The 13186-nt window shown below is 35.2% G+C and overlaps 1 protein-coding gene across 1 annotated transcript; it reads right to left on the reverse strand.

The window, feature by feature from the left end:
• Nucleotides 1-545: 545 nt before the first annotated feature.
• LOC107656539 (interleukin-1 receptor-associated kinase 1-binding protein 1 homolog) lies at nt 546-2791 on the reverse strand. Its single transcript, XM_016444421.1, has 4 exons — nt 2469-2791; nt 2328-2393; nt 2114-2244; nt 546-1981 (listed from the first exon to the last, which is right to left on the reverse strand). The coding sequence occupies exons 1-4, from the start codon at nt 2760-2762 to the stop codon at nt 1723-1725; spliced, it is 750 nt and encodes a 249-aa protein (XP_016299907.1). The 5' UTR covers nt 2763-2791; the 3' UTR covers nt 546-1722.
• Nucleotides 2792-13186: the final 10395 nt, after the last annotated feature.

The following is a 13186-nucleotide window of genomic DNA, read 5'->3' on the forward strand; positions in this document are numbered from 1 at the left end:
ACCTATGTATCTCGGCACAGCCAATAGCGGGAGTTCGGGGCGTGGCTACAGTTGTAGGCTGAGCCGGAGGGTGTTCAGTCTGTTATAGAGTGACATTTGCGACAAAACTTTGGATTAGGTTGTAGAAGTGCAAGCAAATTTCGGAAACTTACTAAAATACACGTTGGCAGATAACAAGTAAACGCGGTAAAACAAGTGTAAACACTGGCAGTGGTTTTACAAGATGGAGGAATTTGATGGAGTGTTTGCCACAGGACGAATTTACAGAATATATTGCGACAGGTAAGCTAAACTTAAGTATTCCTAATGAATATGTTGGACCTTTTATTGAAAGTAGCTGCCTACTTATACCTGTTGACACATACCTTCGCTTTTAAACACATGTAAGAGCTGTGTTTGTGATGTTTAAGTTAGGGACGGCGTGACACGTGAAAGTGGCGTTTGGAAAGGTTGTTTGAAAACATGCCGTTATTTTTGTAGTTCCACCAGATGACAGTAGCGGTGCAGAAACTGCATACTTGTAGGCATCCTTGGGCTTTTTTACATTTGATTCTTTTGACAGTTTGCGTGTGGCTTATGTTGTGTTTTAAACCCCGTTTTCTCTTTATGATTTTCAGTCTTTGATTTTTTTTCTCACTACCCAATATCGTCTGTCTAGAGATGCTTGTAATCATTATTGTTTTGTGCTCATGTTTGTGGTCTTTTCCCACCCATTGTGTTTTTTAATGGTTTATTTATTGCCTGCTTGCTGTCTTTTAGGCTAAATTAATCAAGTTACTTAGACATCCACTTTGACACCACGTTTCTTAATTTAATTTAAATCAGACCTAAGACCTGACTGTATGATACAGTCTGTATCTCATGTCCCCTCTAGTTGTTGATGATCATCAGGCTGTTCTGTTTATACAGTCCTCTTTGCTTTTAGTTTATTTCCTTGTCTATCTACAAAAGTAGCTGCTGCGTCAAACCCTACAGTGTTTTCCTAGATTTTCCTCCTAATGGATTTTCACAAAGCCTAAATTAATCTGCTTAGGTCATGCAAGAATTGACATCTATTACCAGGGCAGGTGGTAAACACTCACCTTTATATTTTAAATGAGGCAGAGCAGGGTATATGAATGGCCTGTTTAGTGTCAAGATAGATCATCTGACAAAGCAAGTGTAAGAGAATATAAAAATGGGTGTAGCATCACAGAAACAAGTAGCATATTTCACACTATTGTACATTTTCCCCTACATCCAGTGCAAGTTTAAGTTTAGAGACAAATCATGTTAGAGGCAGTGAATAAGATCTTTCTAGTTGTCTAGCACCTGTCTAGACATATGCTGTTGTAGAAACAAACAATTATGTCATCCATTATGTATGCAAGGCACATTCATGCATCAATATACATGTATTCTCTATTCAAACACAGGCTCATCTTAACTATTTAATTACACTTTCTTTCCGAATTTAACGTTGTTTTCTATCAATGTTTGAAACAAATGTTAGCATTATCTTTTGAGTTGCACACAGTGCTATTCAATATATTCTGGAATTTGGAGACTTTTTTTAAGTTAAAACAACAGTAGGAACAAGTGGCAACTTTATTTTTAGGCCCTTTTGTGAATATCGGTGGTCCTCTATGGTGCTTACTTTACAGGACTATGTGTTTACAGGTTAAAACAGCAAATAAAAGGAATTACATGTACCATTATTACCGCTAAACAGACACAAAATATTCAAAATTTCCTCCTGTTGCTTTCCTTCGGACGCAATTCAAAGGTCACAAACACGTGTGAAGAGGCAGAGACTAATGTAACCCCAGTCTTCTGGTGTAGTGTTAGAAGAGAGCCAGTCACTTCATGCTGGCCGCTGGTCCACTCTCGTGATTCCTCCTCGCGTACAAGCAGCGGCCGTCCCAGAGCTTGTCCCAGAATGCAACACGCCTCGCTGGCTTTTAGCCGGGCGTTGTCCACAGCTTCCAAACATACTCGCCGTCTGCAGAACAGACCAAAAAATGTTTAGACATCCTTTCAAACAGGCTTATTAATTAATTTTATATAACAAAGCTATGTTCAGGCTAACAGTGGAGGTTTATATGATGGCCGACATCGTTCAAGCATTGTTCACCTTAACAAACTGAGACTTTCCGCACTGTGACTGTAGTAAGGGTCACCAACACACACGATTTTGTCAAGTTTTTCAATCAAAACTGAGCGTGCTTGTTGCATCTTCTCAAAGTCTGAAAACACCACAAGCACCTGCACAGACAAAATGGATAATTAAAGAGTAAATGTATTATAAAATAGGTCAAACGGGACACATGCAACAACTAACTATATACCTCAGCTTGCATGTGGAAGAGCTCTTCCTCTCTTTGTAAATGCTTGGCCACAGTGATGTTTTCTTCCTGTTTGGAAAGAAACTATTAGAATTGCTTGTTCTCTCTTTGTTTGGGAATACACAAATTTTAATTATTTAGCACCTTGACATCATGCTGTCTCACAGTCTGTAGTATGTACTCCAGTCTTCGGGTAACGCTATTAGTCACGTCGTTAACATTTTCTTTACTGTTTTTGACGCTGATGGTGACGGTGGCGCGGTCCGGAGGACACGATAACTCCGCACAGCCCGTCATCTGAACCACTCTTGCGTTGCTTTGAGCGTGTAAAGGTGTTTGCTTGCGTCCCCGTTTAAACACCGATTCGTTTTCGTCTCGGTAAACATCACCAGCATTCGGTGAAACTGTAGCAAAGACACGAGACGGGCTGTGCGCCATGTTTGTTGGTAAACCAACGTGGCGCTATGGCAACGTGTCCAGTGCATGGCGGGAAATGATGTTGTTGTTGTTGTAGTCACAGCGTGCTGTACGTCACAACAGCAATATCTGAAATGTTGGTAAGTTTTAGCAAGAACGTATTTCAGTCTGTACATTTCAGATAGTTAGACTCGTTCAAATAGTTTAAAATATGCTTCATTTTACTCTTACAGAGTTTGAAAGCAAATTATTTTTGAGAAGTGACCAGCAGAGGGCAGCACAGATCAACAGACTGGTTTCAAGAGCTGAAGACCGCAAGCCATGACTGTATTTATAGACGGACACATTTTGCATAGATCGTTTGACAAAACAAGTACATTTTTATCAGAAAATAAGGTAGACCTAATTTTGTTACGTACAAATTAGTAAATTCCAAAGCACTATTTTAATTTAAAATATTTGAAGTATTTATAATTTAGATGTGTAAATAGCAAAGGCTTCGTATGTGATATTACCATAGGAAAATGAATGCATACCGATAATAATATTGTCCTGTTTATAGCAAAATAATAATAATAATTATTATTATTGCTATTATTATTTAGGTATAAACAGGACAATACAAATAAAGTCAATATATTTAGGCTGACCTGTTTAGTATACAAATTCTTAAATATTTTTGTAGTAATTTTAGTTATAACAGTATTGAAAACAGCAGTGCTTAATAGCAGAAATAGCAGTGTATCTCTTAACACATTTATTTCATTATTAATTTTGTATTTTTTCAAGGATCAAGTAAATATTAGACATGCTATTTTAAAACATTGTAATTGCTTATAAGTTTTGTTTGTTTTATAACCAAACTTATTTACTGATTTCCAAATCAGACGCCAACCTTTAATAGTTTACCCAATTCAAAACATAGTTCATCCCAATACACTAATTGAAAACATATGATATTTCATAAATGTTTGTATTATTAAAAGCTTTTTAAATATATTTTAATGTGACATCAAAAAGAATAGAATATTATTATTGTTATATTCTGATTATTATTGTACATATTAGAAAGAAATAAAGGCAGATACTATGCATGCATGGCCACTGAAGTCCCGTCTGTTTGTTTGTATTAAACCGTAAAGTCCTCTGTCTAATCTCGCTCTGAAAATGCGCAGGACGTATTTGTTGATATTGTCTCGGGTTGCGCATAGTTCTATGTTAGCTTTTTGAAACTGTTTATCTGATGATGTGTCTTTGCCAAGATACATGCAATGGCTTCTTTTATTTGCTTAGCCGTGTGGGCTCTGACTCTGGACCGCCGCCATTCTGTTGAAGGAAGGAATATTGAATGTTCAAGCTGGGATCGTGGGTGTAGGAGTGGGGTTTGGAGACACTGAGCGCTTCAAACGGACCGATAAGCAATCCGATAAGTTGCGTACGGAAGCGCAGCAGTCGAGCTGTGGAAACAAGGCCAATTCCCAGGAAATGAAAAATAACATGAACTCTTTATCCCTCTCTCTCTGTGGCCTACATGGAGTTAAAAGAAATGACCTCTGTGTCAGCCGCAGTGAATCTGATCTATTTAAGGGCTTTAACATTTTAATACGGTACATTACTTTAACATTTTAACATTAAGATTTATTTTATTGTATTGCATTGCATTTATTTTGGTGTTAAATGCGATACACTGGCCTCTTTCCCCCATTTTTAATACTACAAAGCTACATAAATTCACCAAGAAATAGTTTCAGTAATTAAATTTTCATCAGAGATTACCTGCGTAGTCCACCTGTCTGTGATGTCATGCGACACCTCTGTCCACCTGACCTCTCTCTCATTGATTGGCAGTGGTTGGTCTCCAAAGTGCCTGCTTGCTGTGAACTCTGGGAAAATGCTTTTTGACTTGTCTTTCGTGTTCCTGGACATGATTAGAGACTACAGCGGGGAGAGGGGGTGCTGAGTCTGCCCGAGGGCATGAATGTATGTGTATTTGTGTGTCTTTTCCCATGTGTTAGGCCTGTGGCGCTCCAGTTTAATTCGGATATGTCAGTCACATTGGGAGGCTCTAAAATTCTGCTTGTTTGGACAGTTTCAAATTAAGCTAAAGCATTTTAGCGGTATGCATAAGATGCATATTTTGTGTTTTAGTGTTTTAGACAGATAAGTTTAAACAAATAAAGCAATAAAAAAACTTTTATTTAGAGACTACAGTAAATAAAATTGGTGTAAAAATTTTCTAAATTTCTTGTGTAATAAATCTCAGAAATTTGCTTGTAAATGCCATTACTATTTGCATGGAAAAATGCTCATTTCAAGACTGAAATTTTCTTTTAAAACTTCACATTGAAAAATAATTTGTAGCAGTGTATAAGTTAAAAAATAAATTGAATAAAAGTTCTGCTTGCAGTTCACAACATTTGGAGCTCATGCTTTTTTTCCCTATGGCCTGTAAATACATATTAGCTCAAATAAACAAACTCATGCACGTTTCAGTGTTGCATGTCATTTGGTCAAATTTTATACACAAAATCTCAATTTTCAAGTTTCTTGTTTACATCTTCAGAAATGTGAATGACAGTTTACATATACATTAAACTTTGTGATAGACATATTACCTAGAATATCAAATTCAGATCAAAGTCCTATATTGTTCTACATAACATTTGTTCACAAGGGTACATGTTGAAGTTATTAACATATCGTCAGTTTATACACCACATTATAAAAAGGAATTTCCCTCCCCATTTTTAAAAAAAAGTTTCACTTATAGGTTTTTACCCCTAAACGGGTTTGTAGAATTGTTATACAGTGAAACAGCTTGATTCATACTAAAGCTGGGGAATTATTTTATTTGGTTTTTCAGAATAAGCATGCTGGAGATTTGAAATATGCTCTTTTTATTCTTTTATTTTTACCACTTGTTTTGCTTGTCAGTATGTAAATTGAAAGAAACGTAATACTGTTGCGTATTTCGCAGTATCACGTCAATCATGTCGACCTGTCAATCATGATAAATATGATTGTTTATCCAGTTGTGCCTCGTTAGAACTGGTTTGTTAATGCCTCACCTTTGGTTCTGACCCACAGGGCTTGCTATCGAGGGCCACTGCTGAGCAGACCGCTGATGCGAAATGAAGTGCTATTAAGAGTAGTCAAGTGGTTTAAGATCTATGAAATCTCTTTTAGTAAGCTCTCAGCTTTCTGTTTCTCGTACGTTTAGTTCTCCCTTGTGCTTTCAGCGTCTCTCTCACCCTCGTACTCTCAGTCTTTCTTTCAGTCTTGCTCTGTTATGCAGAAATGTGTATTTTAAAGGCTGCTTGTATTTCAGAGCTCTATTAAAAGTTCAAAGCTGCAGTTTACTGCTGTAACAAGAACTACTCCTGATCCAAACACTCGGCTAATGAGAGAGAGCCAGCTGCACCCCCATCTCCCACCCTGTGGCCTGTGGCACCCATATATGAATGTGTTTTGATGCATTATTGTGTGTGGATAAAGGAACCGCTTTATAAGACCGTAAGCATTTTTTCTTTCCATCAATCTTTAAATAGTTCTTTCACCATGTCCACCATCTGACTCTGTCTCTCTTCTGTTCTACTGATAGACTGAAGTTGTAAATCTTTTTGATAATGGAAAATCTTTGCAGGACTTCTCCCTCTTTTCCTAGTCCCCACTAATCTGAAGCTGCTTTTTATTGTCATTCAGACCCTTGATACATTTTAACCACAGAAAGAATCCTGTGTGTGTTGTGATGGGAGTTTCTTTAATAGTTTAACAGCGTATTATTCCAGTATGCATCTGTAACAAGAGTGAATTATAGTTCTTCTGAACTCCAGAACGTCACAAACAAATAAATAAACACTTTTAAAGGGGCCTAGTGATTATTTGGCAGCGGTCTTGGAGGATGAGAAGCTGTGATTTGGCTGGCCACGATTCTATTGGGAAAAATTGAGCGTGACCCACTGAGTGAGGAATGGAATTAAAGAGGCCGTTTTGAGATTCTCCGGCCCTGTAACCTCATAAGACTGGTTCACCACACTAAGCTTTTTTATGTGATTATTAAATATAAAAATAAAATGTTAGAGAGGAAAATACACATGTGAGGTCATTTGGGCTCAGAGGAATGGTCTTCTGGACTTCTCTTTAGGACTGTGCCATTTTAAATGCCAGAATTTATTTTACCAGCTAAACTTACCAGAGAGTTTGGTACATTTGCACTTTCACTGTCTAGCAAAAGATTCAGTAGGAGTTACATTGATTCATTGCACACACTTTATTCTGGTTACTCAAATACTTGATTTTGGATTGGCGCTTCATTGCATTCTGTGTTCAGATGCTTTTGTATAGTGACTCTTGTTCCTGACAACCAATTTCTGACATTGTGCCTGTTTCATGTCTTCTGCATCACTCCATGGTCATTTATTTAATCATATAATGAAATAATTTCAATTTATATCAATATTTAATGTTCATTTATTAATTATTTGAAAGTTAGTCAAGTAGTAAGGAGGATAACGAGCAAATCACCAGTCATTGTGGCAAATGTTCTTTGGCTTTTATTTTAAAATTGTTGTTGCTGGTTTGTTTTGGTCATTTGGTCATTCAATAACAATTTTATTGTTTTTACAGCTATTGTTAATAATAATAATAATAATAATTATTATTATTATTATCATTATTAATATTATCGATCACCTTGTTCTTTGTTTATTTTGAAAAACATTTTGTTGAATTTTTTGCTTTTTTTTAAATGTCTTTTTAAAATCACTTTTGTTAGTTTTACATCTATTATTATTATTATTATTATAACATGTTGTTCCTGCCAGTTTGTTTGTTTCTGCATTATTTGGGAGGCATTATTATTTATTTATTTTTTGCATGTATTATTATTAATATTATTATCATTATTATGTATTCGTATAAATGCAGTTTTCTATTCATGTTATTAAAAATAATGTTATTATTTTTTAAGTTATTAAAAATTAATTATTAAGTTTTCTGCATTATTTAGCAGGTTTAATTTTTATTTTTTACATGTTTATTATTATTATTATTGTTGTTGTAAATAAAATCAGAAATAAGAAACTTGTTTGTAAATATTCATTTATAATAATAATAAAAAATGGTTTGTTTTCAGCATTATTTGGCAGGTAATCATTTTTTGCTTTTTTCCCCTTTTTAAATTTTGTAACTTGCCATCTTAACTTAACCATCTACATTTATGATAAAGAAATTGTAAGAGTTTTAAGTGGTGTCTTCAAAGAGTAACACTGGTAGTGCTTCCAAACTCTATAAACATACGTTAAATTATCATTGCCAGCCCTCTAAAGTAGTGCCCTCAGTGCTCATTCACAAGCTAATGTTCATTTTACAACCGCATATCCTCGCCTTGCCTTGGCACAGCCAAAAAGTCCAGTTCCTCTCATCTTGCTCTCATTTAAACACTTTGGGTTTAGCCTGACTGAGAATTTGGTCATTTGGTCATTCAATAACAATTTTATAGTTTTTACAGCTATTGTTAATAATAATAATAATTATTATTATTACTATTATTATCATTATTAATATTATCGATCACCTTGTTCTTTGTTTATTTTGAAAAACATTTTGTTGAATTTTTTGCTTTTTTTTAAATGTCTTTTTAAAATCACTTTTATTAGTTTTACATCTATTATTATTATTATTATTATAACATGTTGTTCCTGCCAGTTTGTTTGTTTCTGCATTATTTGGGAGGCATTATTATTTATTTATTTTTTGCATGTATTATTATTAATATTATTATCATTATTATGTATTCGTATAAATGCAGTTTTCTATTCATGTTATTAAAAATAATGTTATTATTTTTTAAGTTATTAAAAATTAATTATTAAGTTTTCTGCATTATTTAGCAGGTTTAATTTTTATTTTTTACATGTTTATTATTATTATTATTGTTGTTGTAAATAAAATCAGAAATAAGAAACTTGTTTGTAAATATTCATTTATAATAATAATAAAAAATTTTAAAATCACTTTTGTTAGTTTTACATCTATTATTATTATTATTATTATAACATGTTGTTCCTGCCAGTTTGTTTGTTTCTGCATTATTTGGGAGGCATTATTATTTATTTATTTTTTGCATGTATTATTATTAATATTATTATCATTATTATGTATTCGTATAAATGCAGTTTTCTATTCATGTTATTAAAAATAATGTTATTATTTTTTAAGTTATTAAAAATTAATTATTAAGTTTTCTGCATTATTTAGCAGGTTTAATTTTTATTTTTTACATGTTTATTATTATTATTATTGTTGTTGTAAATAAAATCAGAAATAAGAAACTTGTTTGTAAATATTCATTTATAATAATAATAAAAAATGGTTTGTTTTCAGCATTATTTGGCAGGTAATCATTTTTTGCTTTTTTCCCCTTTTTAAATTTTGTAACTTGCCATCTTAACTTAACCATCTACATTTATGATAAAGAAATTGTAAGAGTTTTAAGTGGTGTCTTCAAAGAGTAACACTGGTAGTGCTTCCAAACTCTATAAACATACGTTAAATTATCATTGCCAGCCCTCTAAAGTAGTGCCCTCAGTGCTCATTCACAAGCTAATGTTCATTTTACAACCGCATATCCTCGCCTTGCCTTGGCACAGCCAAAAAGTCCAGTTCCTCTCATCTTGCTCTCATTTAAACACTTTGGGTTTAGCCTGACTGAGAAATTGGCTCTACAGGGCAGCACATGCCTGTTTGAAAACCCAGACCTCCGTGAGCTACAGGAAACTGCCACAGCAGAGTCGAGCCAACACAGCACTGCTCTGGGACACGGTGAGGCTTTAACCCAGACTCCCCAAGCCAAGATGGCGCCCCTGCAGTTGAACTGAGCCTCTACTGGGGTCTCATTTAAACAGGTCCAGTATTTTGTAATAGATCTGGGCGAAACATAGAGGATGAGCCATGATATTTCTGCCCACAGGTTGAGTGGAGATGAATGGGAATGTGTGTGTGTTTGGGTAAGTCGTGGCGGGTGGTGTATAATAACAGAGTCTAGAAGGGAGATTAATGTTTAGAGTTATTGGTGTAATGATGGAGTCGGCTCTCTGGGCTTCAACTTCGAACAGATGAAATTAATGAAGTACCTATTCACATCCAGGACGCACAGGAGACCAAGCAGACAGAAAAATGGCCTTGTGTGTGTGTTTGTACTTTGTGACTGGTGAGGTTGCAGTGAATGAGTGGCGTATTTTAGACAGGGGTTGGCGGAGATATTAGGGTTGGTTTTTGGATGGTAAAAGTGTACCCAAGAAATGCTGAAAAAAATGTATGTATCTGTTTACATGTGTGTTTATAAATGTCAAGGAGAGAGTTAGTGGGAATATTATCGAGTGTTTAATAATGAGAATCGTTGAGAATTTAACGATTTAGGTTCCTCCCAATGATTCCAGATCGTTAATGCTTCAGTTTTATGGTTCTTTTAGGACTTTTAAAGTTGCCATGAAATAGAAATTCATGGTATACTTTTGATCTGATTGTGAACAATTCATATGCATATGTTTCCTTTTTTTTTGACCTCGTAATCCTTCATTTTCTTCTGGCTCTAAATAAAATAGTGATGCACGTGTGTGGTAAGAATATTCTCCTGTGAGTAGACCAATAAGGTGTTGACAGAAATGCCTTCTCCTCCAAAACACACCTAGTAGTCTACCCATCAAAATCTTGAGTTCTCCTTCCTCTGGTCTTTGAACCCTTAAGTGTCAGCTGACCCCTGGAAGCCGCCCCTCAAAAGAATGATTGGCAGCTAGATGCTGGGGCTGAATTAAAAGCAGTTGGGTCCACAGAAGGAGAAAAACAATGAGAGAAATTCTGTCATAAATATGATAAAATGGTTACTGTAAGTTTCCAAACAGTCATTTAAAATGTAAGTGTGTACTTTTTTGGATACAAATATTTTTGGGATTAAAATACTTTTTTCGATCCCATCTTAATTTTCAAAGTCAACTCTAAGCAAGTCATTTGTGGGGTGATTTTACCATAAATTTTAAACACTGTGGTTGTGTAGTGCTATCAAAACATTCTTTTTGAACCAAGAACAATACTTTAAACCACTTAAGCTCAGGGCGTTTTTTTGGTATTTTCGCCTAAATTTGACATACTCAAATTCAAATGTTTACCCTACACACATACAATGGAGGAAATGAAAAAAAATGGTTTAATTGTAAAGAAAACCCTTTGAACTACAAAATATGAGTGTAATTCTTTATAAACCCGTATCCGGGTCCGCAGAGTTTAACTGGTTTTAACCTGTTGTTTTCCAAAGGAACAATATCTATACCAATTCACTTTTTATGTGATGCCAATCTCTATGGTTGGGAATCGAAAATCGATTCCGATTCCAGAATCGGATAATTAAGGTCAGGAATCGGATACTTGTTGTAAAATTAAAATTTAAATTCCGCCTATCGATTCCTATGCGCTTTTTTTTTCTTCATCTGTGAGGACCGGACCTAGCGATCTGCCAGGACCTTGCTCGCTAATCTAAGCGCTCCAAAGTTTGGCTACATTTGCGATCAGAAAACAAAAAAAGCTAAGTATAATATCTGTGATAGCTAAACATGTTGCAAGTGAGGTGTCACCACCAACATAACAAAGCACTTTAATTTAATAGATTGTTAAAGATCGCGAACGCGATTCAAACACCAACGTGATTCTATTCCTAAATTACAATGATTCGTCTGTTTCATTCCTCAACCTTTGACGTGTGCGATCAATGTTGTGATCACTTGGTTCATCTGTGCAGCGTACAATCACATCAGTGTGATTTGAACATTTAAATCTGCGTTCGCGCTGCCGCTGACCTAAAGAGAGCAGCTGTCATCTGTCATGAATGAAACAGCTTCACAGTCATTTCAGCCACACAGTATCATTATTTCTGTGTTCAAATCACAGAAGTACTGGGATAAAAGTTTATAGTTCAGATATAAACTGTGTGTACGATGTGTATGGTAGCATTTAAAATAGAGTAAATCACTATTTTGCAAGTAATAGAATTGAATTGAAATCACTAGAATTGAAATAACTCAAATTTTGAAAGTAATTTGACACTTCAAATGAAGATTTATCGATTACATTGTTATGCCAGTAGGTGGCGAAAAGGGGCTGTTAAAATGTATTTGTCTTTGAATCATACAAGAGATTCGTTCAAGAATGCTGATTCATCCAGTAATGAAACAAGTACATCTTGAGTGAGTGATTGAATCATTCATTCATAAATTATATGTGATTTTGTTTAGTTGTTTAATGTTTTTTCTTCAGAATCATTAGAGAACCACAACTTCCATTGGGGAAAAAAAAACTCAATTTATCACGCAGTTCTGTTTTGCACACAAACAGCTCTTAAAGAGTCCAGCTTTTATGTAGCCTGTTGATTTTTGTTCATGGTATTCAGCTCCAATAAATGGTTTGCAAAAAATAGACACAGGATAAATGTTTGATATCATTATTTAATCACATTGGAATCGAAAAGAATCGGAATCAATAAGCAGAATTGGAATCGGAATCGCAGTTGATAAAGGTCTTCAAATATCCTTGGTTCTGTGTGGTTGTATTCACCAAACCACACCGAGCGCGAGTGCGTGGAGCATGGAGCATGGCCAGCCTCGCTAAGCAGGCGTTTTAAACGGCCGAGGTGCAAATCTACTGCCCATGCGCCAAGCGGGTGTCAATTTTTCCTTGGCTGACTGGCGGACTAGCAGATCAATAAAGTTAATTTAAAACATTCACACTCTGCCATCTGAAATCAACCATTTAATGACTCTCTGTTCCAGTAAAACTGCAAACAGGCCCTTCGGATTTACAGCAACAATAAGAGGGAAGAGAAGAGAGGGGGGAAAAACACGGTCACCGAATGCAGTTGGAAAATGCGAGCATAAAAAGACAAAAGAGAGGAAACTCTGGCCCTTTGTTTTGTTTTCACCGCAGACCAAGTGGTTTAAGACCTCATTATTGACAGTAAAGGAACAAACGAAGATGAAAGGTACAAACACAAGTCTCTTGATCTCTGTTTTAAGAAGAAATAGACCAAATGGAGGGATAAACCGTGCTGTGGACTGTAAAGGAGTTTATTGATGTGACTTTATATACTTTTAAAAGGTTAAGTGTGTAATTTCTGCACCACTAGCGTCACCAGCCTGAACTGGGAAAAAATAGGTTTCAAATAGGTTTCCCTGAACATGCCCTTTTTTGCCATTGGTCAAACAAACAGATAGTCCCACCCCCAAACTCACATCATTGGTTGAGTCAGTGTTGATTTGTCAGAATGGTCAGGTTTAATGTTTTAATAGTACAATAGAGCTTCAATTTTTACACTTTTTGGGGAAATAAACCAACAGATGGTTTGCTTATAGTCTCTGCATATTAAGATGGGATATAAGTCTAAAAAGAAAAAAAAAAAA

The sequence above is a fragment of the Sinocyclocheilus anshuiensis genome, unplaced genomic scaffold (genome assembly GCF_001515605.1).
Source record: "Sinocyclocheilus anshuiensis isolate Anshui unplaced genomic scaffold, SAMN03320099.WGS_v1.1 scaffold1639, whole genome shotgun sequence".
Taxonomy (NCBI): Eukaryota; Metazoa; Chordata; class Actinopteri; order Cypriniformes; family Cyprinidae; genus Sinocyclocheilus; species Sinocyclocheilus anshuiensis.